This window comes from Corapipo altera, unplaced genomic scaffold (assembly GCF_003945725.1).
Source record: "Corapipo altera isolate COAL_440 unplaced genomic scaffold, ASM394572v1 57, whole genome shotgun sequence".
Lineage (NCBI taxonomy): Eukaryota > Metazoa > Chordata > Aves > Passeriformes > Pipridae > Corapipo > Corapipo altera.
Window position 1 is genome coordinate 2,294,692 of NW_020884905.1, and position 19,052 is coordinate 2,313,743.

At 38.0% G+C, this 19,052-nt stretch overlaps 1 protein-coding gene and 1 long non-coding RNA gene across 10 annotated transcripts in view; one reads left to right on the forward strand and one right to left on the reverse strand.

The window, feature by feature from the left end:
* The window catches only part of PTBP2 (polypyrimidine tract binding protein 2), a 49,146-nt gene extending 32,574 nt beyond the window's left edge, over positions 1–16,572 (reverse strand). For 6 of the 9 annotated variants that reach the window (XM_027651590.1, XM_027651589.1, XM_027651586.1 and 3 more), the window contains exons 1-3: positions 16,420–16,572; positions 14,823–14,853; positions 2,496–2,571 (exon numbers count right to left, since the gene is read on the reverse strand). In XM_027651590.1, coding sequence (XP_027507391.1) covers positions 2,496–2,571; positions 14,823–14,853; positions 16,420–16,427 — 115 coding nt within the window. In that variant the 5' untranslated portion in view covers positions 16,428–16,572. Of the gene's footprint in view, positions 1–2,495; positions 2,572–14,822; positions 14,854–16,419 lie in introns of those variants that run through there. The other 3 variants (XM_027651591.1, XM_027651592.1, XM_027651594.1) reach the window with 3 other exon arrangements.
* A 33-nt stretch (positions 16,573–16,605) lies between these two features.
* LOC113950984 lies at positions 16,606–18,385 on the forward strand. Its single transcript, XR_003528959.1, has 3 exons — positions 16,606–16,653; positions 17,582–17,706; positions 18,318–18,385. It is a non-coding gene; the product is annotated as an uncharacterized LOC113950984 (long non-coding RNA).
* The last annotated feature ends 667 nt before the right edge of the window (positions 18,386–19,052 follow it).

The window sequence follows — 19,052 nt, forward strand, 5'->3', positions numbered from 1 at the left end:
GAACTCATTGGGTTTCAGGAGGTGGTGACAGAAAAATTAACATGCGAGTTTCCATTTCAGATCTAATTACTTCTGAGTTTACAATCTGAACTTGTAAACTGTGCAAGTCTGGAAAAAGTACTTCCAGGTCCACAATAAGCCAGACAGCTACAGGAGGATACATTCAGAAATAATACTGAACTGTGGATTTATCCTAATCTACAGGGGTTTTTATGCTATTTAAAAAAGGCAGGCAGAAATTAAATTTGAATACAATAACAAGAAACTGTTTTTAAAAAAAAAAAATCTCCAAACAAACTAGCCCCCTTTCCACTGACCTCTGTGGAGAATTATTTGAATTACAGAACTGTATTCAGAGTGTGGGTTTTTGTTTGTTTGTGATTATTTTTCCACCAATCTCCTTTATGTATTACACAACTTATATGAAACCTTTTACAACAGAAAACTGCTACTACAGGAGCCAGGTCACTGCTCTGGCCGCTGCTGCTTGCTAATGAGATCGTTTCTTGAGAAGTCACTCATGGTTCTGGATGCAAAAACAAACAAACAAAAAACACAAACAGAACACACACACAAAAAAAGGAACACACACACAAAAAACCAAAACATCATACAACAAAGAAACTCCCAAGAATGAAATCCAAACCCTAAATCAGCTTAAAATGAGTGGAAATAAAAACAAGATGGGAGTGAACATCTCTGTTTGTTAAATACATCAAACTCCCAAGTTAACCTCATGGGATCAAAACAGCCTTTTCCATCTTAAGAACTTTTCACAAAGAGAAGAATTTCTATGTAAAGGCTGCTTAGACAAGCTTCTGCACTTTTTCTTCTGAAAACTCAAAACTATAATAATTCTTTATTTCAATTATTTTCCTTTAGCCTTTTTTTCTTTGATAAATTAAGTCGCGTTTAGTTTTCCTGAACTAAAAGTTTTTCTGAAAATATATGTGGAAAATTATGTAATATTTAGAACTTTGTCCTCTTAACAGTGCTCTCCCTCCCCCTCCCACTGCCCAAATCCAAACTCTTACACATACAACTTGAACTCCTTTTCATTCTAGCTTCTCATTTAAGTTAAGAAAATTGCTGAAGCACTAATTAATATTCAGGACTGCAGAGGACATCAAGAAAATGAAAACAAGAGGGACCTCTTTCAGAATCAGAAGAAAGTAAGAAAAACAAATGTTCTGGTGGTTCAAAATGGCTATGAATGCACTACACAGCACTTTTGATCTATTCCAAAGTATCACCACCTTTTCACCTCTGGTTACAGAACTGCCAATGGAAGTGGTTCTCTTCCTCCTCCCAACACTGCACTGTGTTTAGCAACTGTGCAATCACATGACTGATCCATGTGCAAGCACATGACTGCTCCAAGGGAAAACATCATTTTGTTAGTATAGTTAAATGCTGGATTAGCTTATTCTGCAAGTTTATTAGCACTCCAACAGAAGAGAGTACAGCAGAAACATGTGAAGTTGGGTGAGGTTTTTTTCTGCTTGTGCTAAGGATGTAGGATGAGAAAGCATAGAGTTACCCATTCTGGCAACAGCTGCTACCACAGCACCCTAAATATAACAGGAAATTGCATCCTGAATCCCAATCTCTTACTAATAGATTAAATGGAAAGAGTCTGCTACTAAAATCAGTGATTATAGTGCTCAGCACATAAATACAGAAAATCAGGTACAGTAAAGTAGTGAACCAGGCAAGTAATTGGAAAGCCCAGTAACCCTCTGATACCATGAATCAATTCAGCCTCTCTAAGGAAAAAAAAAAAAAAACAAACAAAACAAACACAAAAAACAACTGACAAGACGGAAAAAAAAAAAGGCAAGACCTCTAAAATAAGCTTTCCAAGGGAATCCAATGCACATTCAACATACAGAAGCATCAACTGCAAAAGAAGACATTTTAATAAGTGCCAAAAACCTATCCTGCATCACCAGAAATTTGATTAAAGAATAACCACACTCACTTTGCACTGACATTCACCACTGCAATCTCAAAGTGCAGGAGCAAAGTGAAGCTTCCTGCTTTAGCAGTCAATCAGAACAGAGGAAAACTGTTCTCCTGAATCCATACTGTATTACGAAACTGGCACAGTGCTCTTCCCTGAAATGCCCAGACTTGCAGGTGTCTAAGTGTGAAAAAGTTGATGCCACAGAGGAGTTAAGCTGTTTACCTTTTCTTGGCACTTGGGATTCCTTACTTTAAAAGCAGCTGTACAAGACAAGTGTAATTTTTCATCCCATCACTCACCAACAAGTTATTGCGCAGACATCTCGACGTTGCCTACTGTTTTATGGGATTATTCTTCTCAGATACCCAAGGTTTGTGAATATATATATAAGGTCACTATAGTCTAATACACGGCAACAGTTTATCCCTCTATAGCACGACAGATTCTTGTTTCAGTGTTCTCCCCTTGTAAAAAGGAAATGAGTCCAAGTATAAATTAGAGATTTCTCCTTTGAAAGGGCATCACTTACCAGTAACTACCATGCTGCTCATGTTAGAGTTCGGGCTATTGAGTACACTGCCTGAAAGAAGTTCGTCAGATCCTCTCTAAAAAGAAAGAGACAGTAAGAGATTTTTTTTTCCTCTATTTTGTGATTTTTAAAGATGATACTTCCTCTTTTCAGATAAGTGCAACAACTTGAAATCTAAGTAAAACGGTATATTTACATGGCAATCTGAAATGAGAGCAGCTTAAGCACAGTTGTTTAACCCACCACTGAAATGAAGCCATCTCTGGACACAATGAGAACTGCTGAACAATAATTTTGTCCAGCATTTCAAACTAAAATATTATTATGATTAAATATAGTCTATTTCAATAACATTTAAATTAACTAATAGTTTTATACTTTAATACACATATATATTAAATTATTATATCTAGCTGAAACTACAAGGGAAATCTATACAAATAGAAATATGGAGTTTAGCTCAATTCTGACACCTCTATTTAAAAAAAAAAAAAAAAAGACTTGTCTTCACAGGAAATGATCAATTTTCATTTTGGGGACATCCATTTGTTCTGCAAAACACAATTTAGGGCAGAGAATTACATCTTCATTGTAATTCTTAAAACATGACAAATATCAATTAATGAATGACTTGAAAGTGGGTTGCAAAAATCAGAGGAGAGTTTATGCTAAAAACACACAAGATAATCCTTTCTTCTCAAATTATTTGTAAGATGGGCATTTGATGTAACTGAAGAGACTTATGCTTTTCACATCTTTTTCTTTCCTTTTTCTTTTCTTTTACCACCCAGCCCCCTTCATCCCTCAAGACTTAACCTCCCAAAAAGCCTACAAAATATTTACGTGATCTTTCAATAAAAAAAAAATTAAAGCATCCTTTGAATATTATCTTTAATTTCTTATAGGTTCTATTCCCACTTAAAAAGTATTTCCACAGCACCCTTAAGACCAATCCAGATCACAGCTAAAATGGAAATGATGAAAGACAACAAGTTACTACCCATCTTTATAAAAATAAATATTTTCATCTCTGTTGTGGATGCTACAACAGAAGTATGACTAGTTAGTGAATATGTTTTACAGAGCACCTCAATAATGCATAATAAATTAATCTGAGGCTATCACCTTTCTAGACAGCACAACTGAAAGATGTATAAAAACCAAACCTTTACCATTTTATCATATTGCACTGTGTGTCCACACACAGAACAGTATGTTAAAGTTTATATAGGTATATGCACACATAGAGCCATTAAAGTTTATGTAGTTTTCAACATCAGAATCTTTATACAATTTATTGAATGCTCTAAGCTCTTAAGGGTACATAGCAAGTAACAAAGCCGTGCCTATCAGATCAGCAACAGAGTTCCTTTGCATCGTGCCTAATACCAAGATTAGGTAGGACCATGAGAAGGACTAAGTCTTGTCCTTTTCAATATAAGGATGCATTTTTAATCAGATATAACCAAGGAAAAATTTAGCTACACAAAGCTGAGAAACAAGATAGAGAAGTTATGGAAACTTATTCAAACCACATTGCTTTCTACTATAAATACAATACACTAACAGGGGCACCCACTGTGAGCTGAAACGTAGACATTCCTTCTTTCTCTTTAATGTTCTATTTTCTAACACAATGTTCAAGATTACTAGCAGCATTAGCTTACTCAGTGATAACAGCAGTTTTTTCTGCTTGCAGCTACCCACCTAGCCTTGCCTGCAAGCCCCCGTCTGCAGCCTGGACAGCTCAACTCAAGAGGCAGAAGTAGCAGCAGAGGTTGAATCCGTTCACAGTCAATCTGATTAACATAATTCAGCAGCATTTTTTTTCCCCTCAATATGACAGACATTAATTTGCAATGGTACAGCAGTTACTACATAAACAGCTGAAGCAACCCCAGTACCAAATGAATGCTCTTCCCAGAACATGCAGGAACTTTACAATTCTGAAATATCTCAAATTTGAGTTGTCTTCAGCTTCAGAAAGTTACTTACAAGAGCAACTGCTAAATGAAAGAACGCAAGTGTGACTGCATAAACTTCTGGCTCCTAGTAAATCAGGCTTTCAAAAAGCACAAATTACTCAATAGAGTGGATATTCAGTTACTGTATTTGTGTTTCATGAACAGTTCTCTCTTCATTTTGAAACATATCATTTTACATTTCATGAATACCTTCATAGTCAATCACAAGATTTTAGCATTGCACTTGAAAGTTTTAACATTTTTGCTTCAGAATAATAAATATGAAGTTCTTACATTGGCCTGTATCATAATTCTACAGTTGTCTTATCAGCATAAATTAGTGTTCAAAAGTCTGATTCACAAATGAACAGGTTCATATGTGGAATGTTCTTCCAGCCCCCCATGAAATCACAAATGTATAGCAACCCTCTGCTAACTCACTCCCATACATACTTGTCAAGCTTTTGGTCAAAGATCTCTCTCACCGTGTGAGTAATCATCTTTACTAGATATACTTGCCTGTTTTTCCTAAATGGTTCTTAAGCAGCCTAGTCAGCTCTATACTTCATTCAATGTGTATCTTTAAAACCACCTATGCAGCAAAAGACACATGATGTACTTGGACACGGAATGATTAAATTACAAAACCAAAAGCAGTAACTGCCTGGTAATTGTGATTTACTTCAAAAGGGTTATCTGAAGATGCCGGTTTTCTAATAAAGCAATTTAATATAAGCATCCCAAGTAAGCCAATGTGTGCTCTTAGACTGGCACTACTATGTGACACAAGCATTTCCTGAATTACATAGACATAAATACTTATTTTACTTACATTTATTCAGCAGAGATGAGATTTTATTCAATTTGTTCTTTGGGGTGCTTGGGTTTGGTTTTATGTGCACCTTCTCTCAGAGGGTGCTAAGACACAAGGGACTGGCATCTTGCTCCAAGAGCAAAGCTTTTCGTAACTCTGCTATGTCAAAGACATAACTCTGCTACAAGTTTCAAGAACTATAACTAATTTTCCAAGCATCCTGAATATTTAATTAGTCTTATTTTCAAGCACAGCAGTTCTGCTAGTTAAATCATGTAAAACAAAGAACCCTTTAAACTAAATTAGGTAATTGTATTGAGTGTTTCAGAGGTTAAGGAAACTGAAGTCAGATCTTCGAAGAGCATAGTGAATCAGATTCAAGAAGAATGGAAGATCCAAGAGCAATGTTCACTTCATTTTTTCCCCGATCTGTGCAAACTGTTGAGTTTAAAGAATCAAAGCAAGCTTGAGATTGTGTAACGATACTGAAGATCACAAACACATTGATGGCAGAAACATTCACATCCAAGTTAAAATAACAAACAAAAACCACCATAATGATTTTATTTCATCACAGACTGCAAAGAAATGTTACTGTAATAGCAACGTGATAGAGACTAATTGAATATCCATTTTAGCATGAGGCAAGGAGATTATAAAGGACAAAATAAGAAGTACAAACAGCTATTATACTATTAATAGGTCATCTTCTGACATGCAGTCCTCAACAGTACAAGTTTTCACTGCCTTGTTTCTATTCCTACGAATGTTAAGAAGATTAATCTACATTAATCTTCCATAAAAGCTAACCACTAACTACTCCTATCAGAGATATTTAGAACATTTCTTTATGAAACCAGCATCTGCAAAAATACTAGTACAAAAAAAAAAAAAGCCAAACTAACATCTTGCAGTGAGTGAACCTTGAATTTATTGCAGTCAATACTGTCCTTTCAACGAAGCTCATGTTATCACACCCTTGCCCCCATGAGGGCATTTCCATCCATGGTATGAAAACATCATGTTAATGTATAGCTTCAATCAATGGAATTATGTAAAACTCACTTTCAAAAACGATAAAAAATACACCAGCTCAGACTTTCAATACATAATTAAAATTCAAAATTATATATACAAAAATTATTTTATATACTGTAAATTGAAGATACCACTTTGGTATTTTAGTTGATGAATAGTTATTGTATATGCTGTCACTTCTAGAATTTACAAAAAAAACTATACAAAGAAAAAGAAGCCCCTAGCTTAGCAAATTATTCTCCTAGTTCCTTGCTTTAATAGTCATAGCTAACTCAAAATCCCTCACTACACAAGCTGGATTTACATAGAAGGATTTCAGATTCTGCCCCCCCCCCAGAACAGACCACTATAAAGCTTCATGCTATCACAGGTTATATTAAGTAGCTATGTAATTTCAGGAAGTCATTACAGGCATGCTATCCTTCCAGGCTAATCAAAATTATACTATATAGAAGTCTTTGCCAACTATTGTCCTCACATGCGAGATAGGGCTTTAAATATTTCAAACATTGCCCAGATTTTATTACATCCAAGGTACAACCAGAGAGTAACAACTTTGGCTTGCGAGTTACTAAAGCGATTTAGTCTTTTATGCATGCATGTACTTTTTGAAAACTGTTTATGACCAAGAAACATGAGCTATTTTCTCAATAATCCAGGGCTATGGAGACTGATCAGCAGTTATGGCTGAACCTAACGCAGCAGTGTATTACAGAAGGCATATTACAAATGTGTGTAGAAGCACTACAATACTACAAGAACACTAAACCAATACTATTAGAAACAGTAAAAAAGTGACAAAACTGCACTTTGTTAAGAAGTCAACAGTATCATCTAAAATAAGTTCTTAAATTTGCACTGGAAAATATAAAGACGACACTCAAAGATATTGAAAAATACATTTTCTGATAAATCCTCTCATTTGTGGTATTCAAATTTGTTGATATTAAAAACCTTTCTCAAAAAACATAATGCTTCTGCCCTCCCCATTTCCCTCTCTCCCCTTCTGCCTCAGCTGAAAGAAAAATAGGAAAACTTTAGTTGCACTGCACATTTACCACAGTCATTCTCAGCCTACAGGTACGAATTTCCCAAGGGGTATGACAAGCCAGGAGACAGATCTCATGATTTAAGGAAATCCAACAGCACTGTACAACACTTCATTTCTAACATCTGGGAACAATTTAAGAGCGAGCCAGAAACCCGATAGTATGGGAGAAGAATAAAAGGACATGATAATTTCAACCAAGACATTAAGCATTCACCTCTAACAGATACACACCTGCAAACACACTACTTCAGTATCTGAATTAACTTTAGGGACTGGACGTTGGAAACAACAGAACAACATAATTTAAACCCCCAACACAACATTTATAAACTTCGTTGAGTTTACATGTGGGATGAATTAGAATTCAACGAATGCTTCATTTTTAACATGATATATTTTTAATGAATCCCTGCATAAATATATCCTCACATATTCTTTGGTGAAGAAGAAACACCTGATCTGCCTTATGCTCTGACTACATGCACTGATATAGATTACCCTAATGAATTTGTTGCACCTCTCATATGTACAGGATCACAGAAGACCTGTTCAGGACAAGACAAGCCAAGTCCAAATGTACAATCCAAAAGAAACTCCATGCAGGTTCATAAATACTTTACAAACCACACCGTTTAAACTATAAGCTTGTTATCACTTCACCACAAGCTTACACAAAAGGAGTACACCTACTTGATTTTTTTTTAAAGGTTACACTATTTAAATATATTAGCAGGAAATCTTATCAAATAAGATCATGCACTCCACGGGTGCTTAATAACTCACTTGTAACTTAATACTGAACGAAAATCCAAATGTCAACTAGATACAATATGACCACCTTTCCATACTTACTACTCTCCATATATTTACTTTTTCACCCTACTTCAATTCTTTTCCATACTCTTCTCAGCCAAGCATATATTGTTCACATAGCCAAACAACTAACTTTGCCATTTTAACACTCTCAGTTTTTCTGTAAGAAAGGATCTAGGAGAAAATTAAGCTTTTATACTTGCAACTATTCACATAGTATATGCTATGTACCTCATTCATAAAAACACTAAAAGTTTGTAGGAATTGAGAGCAATCAATGGAATTTGAAAAGTCTTTAAGATCAAAAGGAGACAATTCTCAACTCCCTTGAAAAGAGCCAAATTTCTCAAAGCACCAAAAGATCAAGATGGACTATTAAACCAAAAAGTCAAAGAATAAAGAATTAAATCTCCAGTTGCACCATGTCACACAGTCCCATCTGGAAACCTCCAAACTTTCAATTGTAAGGAAAGACACCAGGCAAGAACCTTGTTTAAAATGAATCAACACTTCAAAGATCAAGGAGAAAGTACACTAACAAGATCATTTATTCCAGCGTTTCAGACTTTCTATTCCACTTTTACCAGGAAAGAAAGTGTTACTCTCAAACAGCTGTACGTTACTGGTAGTAAATTAGAATAGGTGGGAACAACTTACTAGAGCTATGATCTGGATGTGTTCTCTGCTTTCCAGATAGAGAATCATGGCACCCAGATGTACAGATTTGGTCCTTCAGTAGCAGTTTCTACACCTCAAGGTGGGATCAACATGGAAGGTATTTCCTACTAAATTATCTGCTATTTCCAATAATAAATTAAAAGCACTAGTGCTAGTTTATCTGTAACTCAATACTCATGTTAAACATTTATAGAACTGATTTTATGAAAAGCTAAATACAGCTGCATGTACTTGCAGCTATAAAAAAATACCCAAACCCCTAAATCAAACATCACAGTCCCATTAACAGCTTGTGAAACCACAGCCTCATCTGAACCAACTACCATCAAATGCAGCAATCCTACCTTCTCCCTGGCCCCAGCACTTGTTTGCATTCCGTCCTTCCCAATTCTATATTGCTACAAGCACTTATGCAACCGCACGCTTTGGTACCAATCTGAGTAAAAAGATGTAACTGGCTATTGTGTCAGCTTAGCTTTATCCTGGTTAAGTTCCCAGGAGAGGTCTGTGAATTGGCTACCTAAACAGCTGTTGCTCAAGTATTACAGCGACAGAAAAAACTGGAATGAAGCTTGATTTGCTTGTGAAAACATGGCTCAAAGCTTTAAGAAATGGGAAAGGTATTTTCATGTTGGTATTAGCTCATATTTTTCAGATCATAGAACCATAGAATATGCCAAGCTGGAAGGGACCCACAAAGATCACGGATTCTAACTCCTGGCCCTGCACAGGACCATTCCAAAGCATTTCTCTTTGTACAACTCCCCCATTAAGATGCAAACATAAGTGTTCTGTTACAAATAAAAAATAGGTGATTTCCAACTAGTGACAGACATCAAAACACATCAAATAGATACAGTAAATCTTCCTTACATTGATGCATACTTACTACAGAGCACAAACTTATTTTCAACATTCTTCCTTTCCTTCCACTTTCAGCTCTCCTTATTTTTCACATATATTACAGTGGTAGAATGAGCATTAAAAAAAAAAAGGTACAAAGAAAAAAGAATTGGAGTAAACTGTTCTGAGAATAAATACAAAAGCCACTTCAAACAGGGTCAATTTATAAAAGTTACTGCTACAAAGAGAGCAAATGTCTTTCACTGTAGGAAGCTATTTTTTGTCACCAAGGACATGCCACTGCTGAAGAGACAAATCCAGAAGCCAGTTCTAAACTTCTGAACATGGTCACACCATTCTTACTTCACTGCTATAATGTTCCACATGGTTTTTTGCTGTCAACTGCTACTATCACGACTAAGTACCATTGAACACAAAAGTTGTTTAGAAACATTATTCTAGCTAACACAAAACTAAAACAGTTTCTCCAATTCATAAACAGTCCATTTTTCTCAAATCACTGCCTCTTTGTATAATCTACTAGTAATTATATTAGACATGAAAATATAGCTCAAAACTATAATTCTAATATTTTAAATACAATAAAACAGACAATCACATGGCATTTGTCTGTAAGAATGGATCAGTTTTTTATCCTACCACTTCCTTCATTTTAAGTAGTCAAAATGACAACAGTGAAGGCAAAAGATTTCAGAAAAAGAAAAAAACTGAAAGGAACAAGCTACTGAAACAAATTTTTCCACTTCTTAAATTTAGTCTTCTGACAACTTGCTAGAATTTCAGACTTTTCAACACAGATTTTCATTATACAGGGTACAGATGAAATAAGTCACAAAGTACCCACAGTATTTGTTTCCACCATGAAGAAATTCTGTTATTAGTAGCAAAAAAGGGTCAGTGTTCTATAATTTTGTAAGAGAAGACTACCCCTTAGAACTTGAGTTAAAAAAATCAAAGTGGACAATGCTTCAAGAATACTTTACAGATTGCTACTTTGTGCTCTCTCCCTTCTCTCCATCAGTTCCTATCTCTCCTGGTTTTAGCTACTGTCCTTCCCCCATACTACTATATTCCTCCATGTTAAGTTTCAGCAACCAGGAAATGTTTATTAGAATATAAGTTTTCCATTCTAGCTATAAGTGGGGTTGTCTATGCTTGGTGGCTGAAGCTCTCTGGTTTTGGCTAGTACAGCCCAAAATACTCTCAACAATGTCAAAAATTCCCAAATGCTGAAGCCAAACAATGCATCCATGAAGAAATGACTGCTTCTTTTCTCCTCTCAGGTAGAAGCACACCTCAGCCATTCTGAAACGTGCATTCCATATATACAAAATGAGTCGCTCAATCATTCAGGCCCCATTTACTGCCCAGTTACACACCATCCAGGAGAAAGATGATACATTAGACTGAAGTGGTACACACTGAAATACAGTAGAAGAGATCATCCTCAACATGCACCCAAAATTCACTTAAGTTATTCCCTGTACCTGCGTGACATATATTCTTTACATCGTGTTTTACACCCCCCCAGTCTTTTAATTACTCCAGAGAAGAGATACATTATATACTTCATACATGGCTCTACCACTCCAAGCACCTAATCACTTTACTTACAAGATTAAAGCATTGTAACTGCAAAGAGAACACAGGAGAGCAATTCAAAGTACAGTTATTAGATGCTGATTATTAAATACTCCAATCTATATAGCCAGTGAGCAATGAGAAGATTGAGACTACTAGCTAACTAGCAAGCCATTTTATTTTTAGTAACTAAGGACCTCATGTAATAAGAGCAGAGCAACTGTGATGTACCTTTTTTAAACAAAAAAGCAAACATTTTATATAACGGTAATTTTTAAAACTGTGCATGAAGAAATCCATAACATGTATAGAACTTCTTCAAGATACTGAAACTTTTTAAAAAAATGAACTATGTAATATACTACCATTACTGGAATTCTTAGCTCTCTTCTATTCAAGTACACTTTACACAAACTGCTTATATACAATGTGAGTTCACAAACTAACACACAGAACTAAAGTTCATTCTTTCTGCATTACTTTGTAAATAGTAATGTAAGGGGTGAACTGTGTGCAGAGTGACATTTCTTTGCCTCCATGAATTCTGGGTAAGCAAAACAAGACATTACAGACCAAATCAGAGTTATTTCATATGTATTTACAAGATGACTGGGTTTTAACATGTTCTAATGCTTTCAGAAATTAAAGCACACTGCTCCTCTGACAGATTTTAGCTAGGAAGTGTGCTGCCATTACATATTTTGAGTTGCACAAATCCCCATATTTACTGTATGCAAACCAAGTTTTCAAATAGTATTTGTCATTTTTTCCACCTCCATTCCAAGTTTTATGTTTTCATCCACTTTTGGTGTTATTTTCTGGTGACTCAACATGTAAATAAAATGAAGACTGAACATCAGATGAAGAAAAATGTCTTAAATCAAGTGTACAGCACAAATAAATGGCAATAGCTTCAAATTTATCAGCTTCACTTGCAGGTAACTCAGACTATATATTTCTTAATAAAACATTATAAGCAAGCATTCCTTCTACTATATACTTGCCCTGCCCATATGAAGTCCTCAAAACTCAAAAGCCCTCTTTTAATTGAAAAACAACACCTACACTACAATAGTTAACTCTTTTATGAATGGGTTTAAAAATATAAGTAACATGCTCATTTTTCTGTTTAAGAGAGAAACCAGCCAGACAACAGTTAATAAAATTTTCAAATTTGTATTGACATGACTGATGATAAAATAAAGTAAATTTTCAAAACAGAAGAGTCTTGTATCACAATTCATTTCTTTAAGTGTAACTGAATATATCACAACATGCTGTATAACTGACCAGCATATATACTGTAGGTGAAAAATCTCAAGAAAACATTGGTTGAAACTAATATCCTGGATAAGTTGATTTCACACAGGTAATCCCTGCTCACCTCCAATGCCTATCCAGTCACAATAAAAGCAGCATTGGAATAGCATTAAAACTGCTGATGCAATTCCTCAGATTCAAAACTTAATGTCTACACATTTCCATAGCACCCCAAAGAAAAGATAACAGCCAAGGAAAGGCTGGATGAATGATCCTAGTTGTTTATATACACCTACAGTAAAGCATTCCTCAACTTTAAAACTTCAGTGCATCAAGGGCAGTGAAGAGAACAAAAAGGAAAAATGTTTCACATGGCCTTCCACAAAATATGAATGAAGTTGGCATTAAGACTGCTACCCACACTGTATATATCAATTAAAAAGAAATTCCATTTTCCATTATTAGTATCTTGAGATAATTACAGAAGCTCCAGAATACAATCCAGTTTACTCCTCCCATATTTAACAGCTTTTTCAGAAAATCATCACCTTTATTTATTCCCACTACTTCCATGCACAGACTGTTTTCTTTTAAAATCTGAACAAGTCTATTTTTACAAGGCAAAGAACACAACTTTTTGACACTTCTGTGCCTTTCCTTGTATTTATTTTAATTACTGCCTTCAATACACCTGGCTTGCTTTCTTTCTTATATTCATAATATAACTTCCATAATCTCATAATATAATTTCTATAATCAACAGAAAGAAGCAGTTACGTCCTGTGGAGTGTCTTCATTTCACTGTCTGGCTAGTATCTGAAAGTATGGTTCCAAAATTGCAACATATTGCATAACACTCATTCTCATAAACACTCAAGTTGCTCATAGTAAAGAATGAAAGGGATACTGAATCCATTTACTTCTCCTGAAGTGAGAACGTCAGAATCCAAGGTTCAAGTAATACATGGTTTACCTGAAACTGCTTCTTCACTAGATAGGACTGAGGGCAATTTATGGATTTTTTTTTTTTTTTTTTTTCCTCAAAGCAAACGATCAGTTTACTTCAGAAAAACTTGGAACTCTTGGAACTTCCTTAGGTATTCCTCCAAACTACTAAATACATTCTTAAACTTTAATCAGTCCTCCCAGGCAAGAAAGAAACAATCATGCCAGTTCATATTTCTATTGTGATTAGCTCCCACAGAAGTGCTTTAATAACTACACTTGACTCACGACTCAGAGAGTGATTTTAAGCCTGTCTCCAACACTGCATGAACATATGGAGCCAGATGGGTCCAGAATCCATATAACTGACTTCTTATAGCTCTTCCTAGAAGCAAGCCTGCTCAGGAACATAATACAGGTACATCTGACAGAACAGCTGTTGTATCCATAGGCTGGCTGTATTATGTAGGAACTAGTCCAAATCCAGCAGGACTGATACTGAATCTGTGCACCTGAGCCTTACTAGACAAAGCCTGCTTCAGCAAGCAGTTAACACAGATCAGCTTCAGGTGAAAAGGTAGGTAAGTAACACAAGCTAAAAAGTCCCTGACCACATGTGAAGAGTTAACTGTATGCACTAGTAAACTTTTATGTTCCTATCACTGAAAGAATTGCTCACAAGCATTCATTAAAGCTCCCTTGTCCCATATATCTTTGCTTTCTTGTTATTTCTTAGTCTGCTACTATGAAGTAAAGATCTAATTCCTGAGACAGATTTGAACAAAAAACTGAATAGTAAATTAACAACCCTTTTCCTTGCTATTAAAAAAGAGATAAGTTCATAACAAAACTTGAGAAATAAAAAGTAAAGCAAAGCAAACACCCACTTCTGTGTCTACATAACAAATTCTACCTCCCATATTTCTGAGTCCTATTACAGGCAGTCACTTCTTTTTTAACTTCAGCGGTAACTGTTTTTAAACAAGGAGGGGGAGGGAGAGAAGAAAATAAGACTTTTACAGGCACCATGCAACAATGTGAAAGTGTTGTTTGAAAAAATACGCAAAACTAAACTTTAAAATAAGAAGCTGACACCACTACATTAATCTAGAACCACTGTTTACAGTTCAGTGCCTAGAAAGGTCTTTTATGTAGAGCCCCCGATTTACCTCTGGGGATTTCTGGTTAATAAAGCATATACTGCTGACTGGATATCAGCTCACAATGACTAGCTAAAATCTTCCAATTTGCAATACTGATACTCAAAGTAGTTAATTTTGTATCAAATGTTTGCCCCCTTATTTAAGTGTACATCCTACCTTCACACCAACTGCAACATCAGTGACAATGCTGTAAAAAAAAAAAACAAACAAGAACACAAGTTAACCAATTTATCTTCAAATTCAACTTTTCAATGTATCGCAATGACAAAATAATGAGGAAACAAATAGCCAACAACTTTCCTGATCAAGAAACTGTGTTCCAAGAACACAGCAGGACTGAGGGGAAGTACAAAAGAAACCTACAAAAGCCACTGCGCTCCCCCAGATTACAGGCTTCTCCAAAAGAGTACAAAGTTTCAAGTAACGTCACTCCAGTGCAGCACTGTCAGGAAATTTCTTTAGGAAACTTGGGTCTCCGGACTACACGTGGACCACAGGGTGGAAATAAAATAATTTAGAAGCAAGCACAGAACTTTTCTCAAACATCTCTGCTAACTAGACAGCTAATTCAGCAACACAGCCTGCCCTAGAGATCTTCTTAAATCAGAAAGCAACAAAAACATTTTTTTTAAAATTAGGTTGGAAAAAAAAGGAATGCATTGGTAGTTACACTTATATGAAATTTAATGAGGTACACCTATACAAATCTCTGCAACGGGTATGTCAAGGTCCACCTTTTTCTTCGAGGTTGTGACATCATCACTCTGTGTAACACAATCTCAACAGAAATGTTAAGTCCACACGAAGAAAAAAAAAAGAAAAGACGAATATATGAGAGCATTCCACCATGTAGTACTCATTAGTGACAAGACTGCTCAGACAGGATTTGTAAAACCTAACATTATGACCACAACTAACCATAAAAAGCCTTTAGAACTCTCACAGTTGAAAGGTTATATGCTTTAAGCATACCAAAGAGATGGCTTCTCTGTTTGAAGTAGAGTAAACAACTTAATAGGAAATGCAGGAGCTCGAAGCTGTTGTATTTACACTGACGAGGGCTACAACCAGCAGCCCCATTTTCCAAATCCAACAAAAAGCAGGCCTTGTGTGTGGTGCCTGCCCACCCCAGCCCTCGCTGTCCCGCATGGTCGACTCCTTTCCAACCTTCCCTTCTTTGGCTCTTACAGCCAGTCCACAGCATATACAAAGACATCTTTCTACCTGGGGAGGGGGGAAGCCAAAGGGCTTATTAGGCAGTTTCTGAAAACAAAAGAGTTCGACATCTGGCTCCCGCTGGTATCGCTCCTCCCCTCCAGCCAGCTCCAAAACAAACCCGAGCCCCGCAGCGTGCCCCTCGTCACCCCCCGCCCGGGGGGAGACACGGCATAGGCGGGAGAGCAAGAGGGAGCGAGAGGCTCTGGGGGGGCCGATGGGGGTAGATCGCGCTGCCTCTTCACGTCGAGACGCGCCGTATCGGGCACCGCACCGAGCAGAGGGCGGCCCAAATCCGTCGGCGACTCGAGCGGGGGATCCTACCGGGGAGTTACGGAGACGCTGAGCCCCGTCTTGCCCCGCTCCCAGCCTGCACGGAGATCTCAGGCTCCAGCCGTCCCGCGGCGGGCAGCCCGCCGCTCCCCACACCCTCGGAGACGCCCGCCGTCAGCCAGCGAGGCACCGGGACAGGTCCCAGCACCGACCGGCAGCAGCAGCGCGGCAGCCCCTCGCCCCCAACGCCCCGGCCCCCACTCACCCGTCCATTGCCGAGCAGGACAGAGCGCGGGCAGCGGGACAGGAGCCGCGCACGGGAAGGCTGCGAGAAAATGGCGGCCTGGCCTGCACGGGAACCGCCGAGCGTTGCCGAGTGCCGGGCTCCGCTCCGCGTCCGCCGCCGCTACCGCGCACGCGCCGGCCGCTCGCGCATGCGCCTTGCGCGCCGGTGAAACTTTTGCCCTCAGCTGCCCGGCCCGAGCCGGCTCGTGAGGCGGTGCGAGCCTGCCCCGCCCGGGGCGGGGGAGTCCCTCACACACGGCGGGTGTGGTACTCGCATCCCGTGTCCGTCAGGCACGTGCCGAGGGACGGCTCCCGCTCCTTCCGCCCCGGCGCCCCGCTTCGGGACTGCGGGGTGGGGGGACACACGGCAGCGCCCAGGCCGCTGGGGGCGGCGGGGGCGGACCCGCCCCGGTCGTTCCTCAGGCCGTGGCCGTTCCCGGCCGCCCCGCCCGGGGCCGCGGCTGAGCCGCCGGACCCCACTTGTTGCGTGGAGAGAGTTCCCGCGTTTGTTGCCAGCGTTTCCCAGCGCCGGGAGCTGGTCCCGTGTCCTCAGGGAAACTGTTCAGATGGCCTGGACAGCCCCGTGCACCCCGTCCCCCTACAGGGAGTCCTGTCCCCATCGCTCGGTGCCCTCGGCTGCGCAGTCACTGACAGGGAAACAACGTTGACTATATGGCTGATCACTAATACTATTTAAAAATAATTAAGATGAACGTACAAATCAACCACTGCAGTGAGCTGGGTTGTTTCCTCACAGAAATCCGTGTCGCTGTGGTTTTCTATAAACTATCACGTCAGGGTACAAACTATTTGCTCTGCCTGGCCATTAGGAAATACACTATTTCTCCCCCTTATTTTTTGGCAGGTCTCAATGTTTCATCACAAATCTCAAAATGTTTGATGCAGGGTTTCTAGAAAGAGCTGTGTGTGAGACAGTCCTGGATTGCATTCAAACAAAAAGTCAAACTAAAGGTTTTATACCTATGAAAGAAAATTTGAAAATGTGATCCAAATGTTCCTATAAGATCCCAAACACAGAAGACTACTAAAAAGTATTCAAAACGTCTTCTGTCATTTTTATATTTTCAAAAATATGTTTTGAGAAAGTAGTCCCTTACTTGATTGCACTTTATTTTTTTCAGGTTACTGTAAGTGCCGTAGAGTCTGTCACTGAAACTATTACAATGAAACTGATAAAGAATTTAGGAACCGAAAAACTATGCATACCTCCATAACTAGAAAATTTTCAGTATGCTTTAGTACCCCTGTATCCTTCTTCTCTACAGCAACCTCATGAATAGCTTAATAACTGACTTAACATTTGTACGTAGGAGTACATACAAATTCTCATTCTACTCTGTGACTTGTTCTGTTCTGGAAAAGTCACTCTGGTTCTCTGCAGCAACCAGTTTACTAGATGGAAAATAGCTCAGTTTTATATTTGTAAAAGTACTAATCCTTCTACTTCTTAGTAATTAATAGAAAAGGTGTCTTTCCATTTGACTTCTCTGTCTCACTGCCTGACTTGCTTACCTCCCTTACCTTTATAGTAATGCCATCTTCAAACCTTATATTCTCTTCTGTAACATTCCTGTTTTCTTTTTCTTTCATGACACCTAGCAGAATCTATCTAATTAAGTGAGCTAATTCTCATTCAGTTTATCCTCTGAGTTAGATGCTCTTCCCTATAAGGGAGACTGAGGAGCTCCTGTTGAGTGTTTATAGCAGAAAAGGCACCGGAACTGAGTTTGCAAATTTGAGTTTGAAATAATGGATGTGACTTTTTAGAGGAAAACCTCTGCCCCTTCCCCCCACCAACCATCAATAAAGTGATAATTAATCAATCAGAATTTTACCTTAACCATAACCCTAATCTAGAGCATTTAATTTTAGAAGGGAAAAAAAAGATACCAACATTCAGTGTGTTACTAATAAAATACCATGACACTCTTTTGCTCAGGTGTTTGTGCAATGTGGTATTCCACTTTCCTCTTCAAGTAGCTTTGCTTTTTTATACTATTAGATCATTTTTAGTATGCTTTTGGGTGCCTAATGAAATGTCTGCCATATTTGGGACATTGTGATAGCACAAATAATGACTTGGTCATCTGTTTTCTCTGTTGCTAGAGTATGTCTTTGCTTTGTTTTTCTAATGTTTTAGAAGGTCAGAAAAAAATTGCTGCAAAAAACCACCCCCTTGTCCTTACGACCTGTCAACTTTCTGCTGAAGTCCTGCATCAGATATTTCAGAAGGCAGCTGAAATGTCCAATGAGACAATCATTCAGTAAAACACCTCAAGCAAAACACTCCACATTCAGTCGTTACATTACAAAACATGAGGGCTTAAATCCTCAATCCATTTTATTCTAACAAAAATTTAAGTGTAGATACTTCTATAGGCTGTACAAAAGTTCCAAGAGTTTTCTTTTGAAATCCTACTGCTGTAGGATTTGAAATCTTACTGCTGTAATAATATTTTGTTTTCTAAAATAGTTTCCTTTGACTGATACACTTAGATGTTTCACTTTGATTGGCTGTTGCCCTTTTATTTCAAGAACAGCTAATAGCTGTGTAGTTCAGTAGCATTATGAGTAGTTAATGCTTAGTGAAAG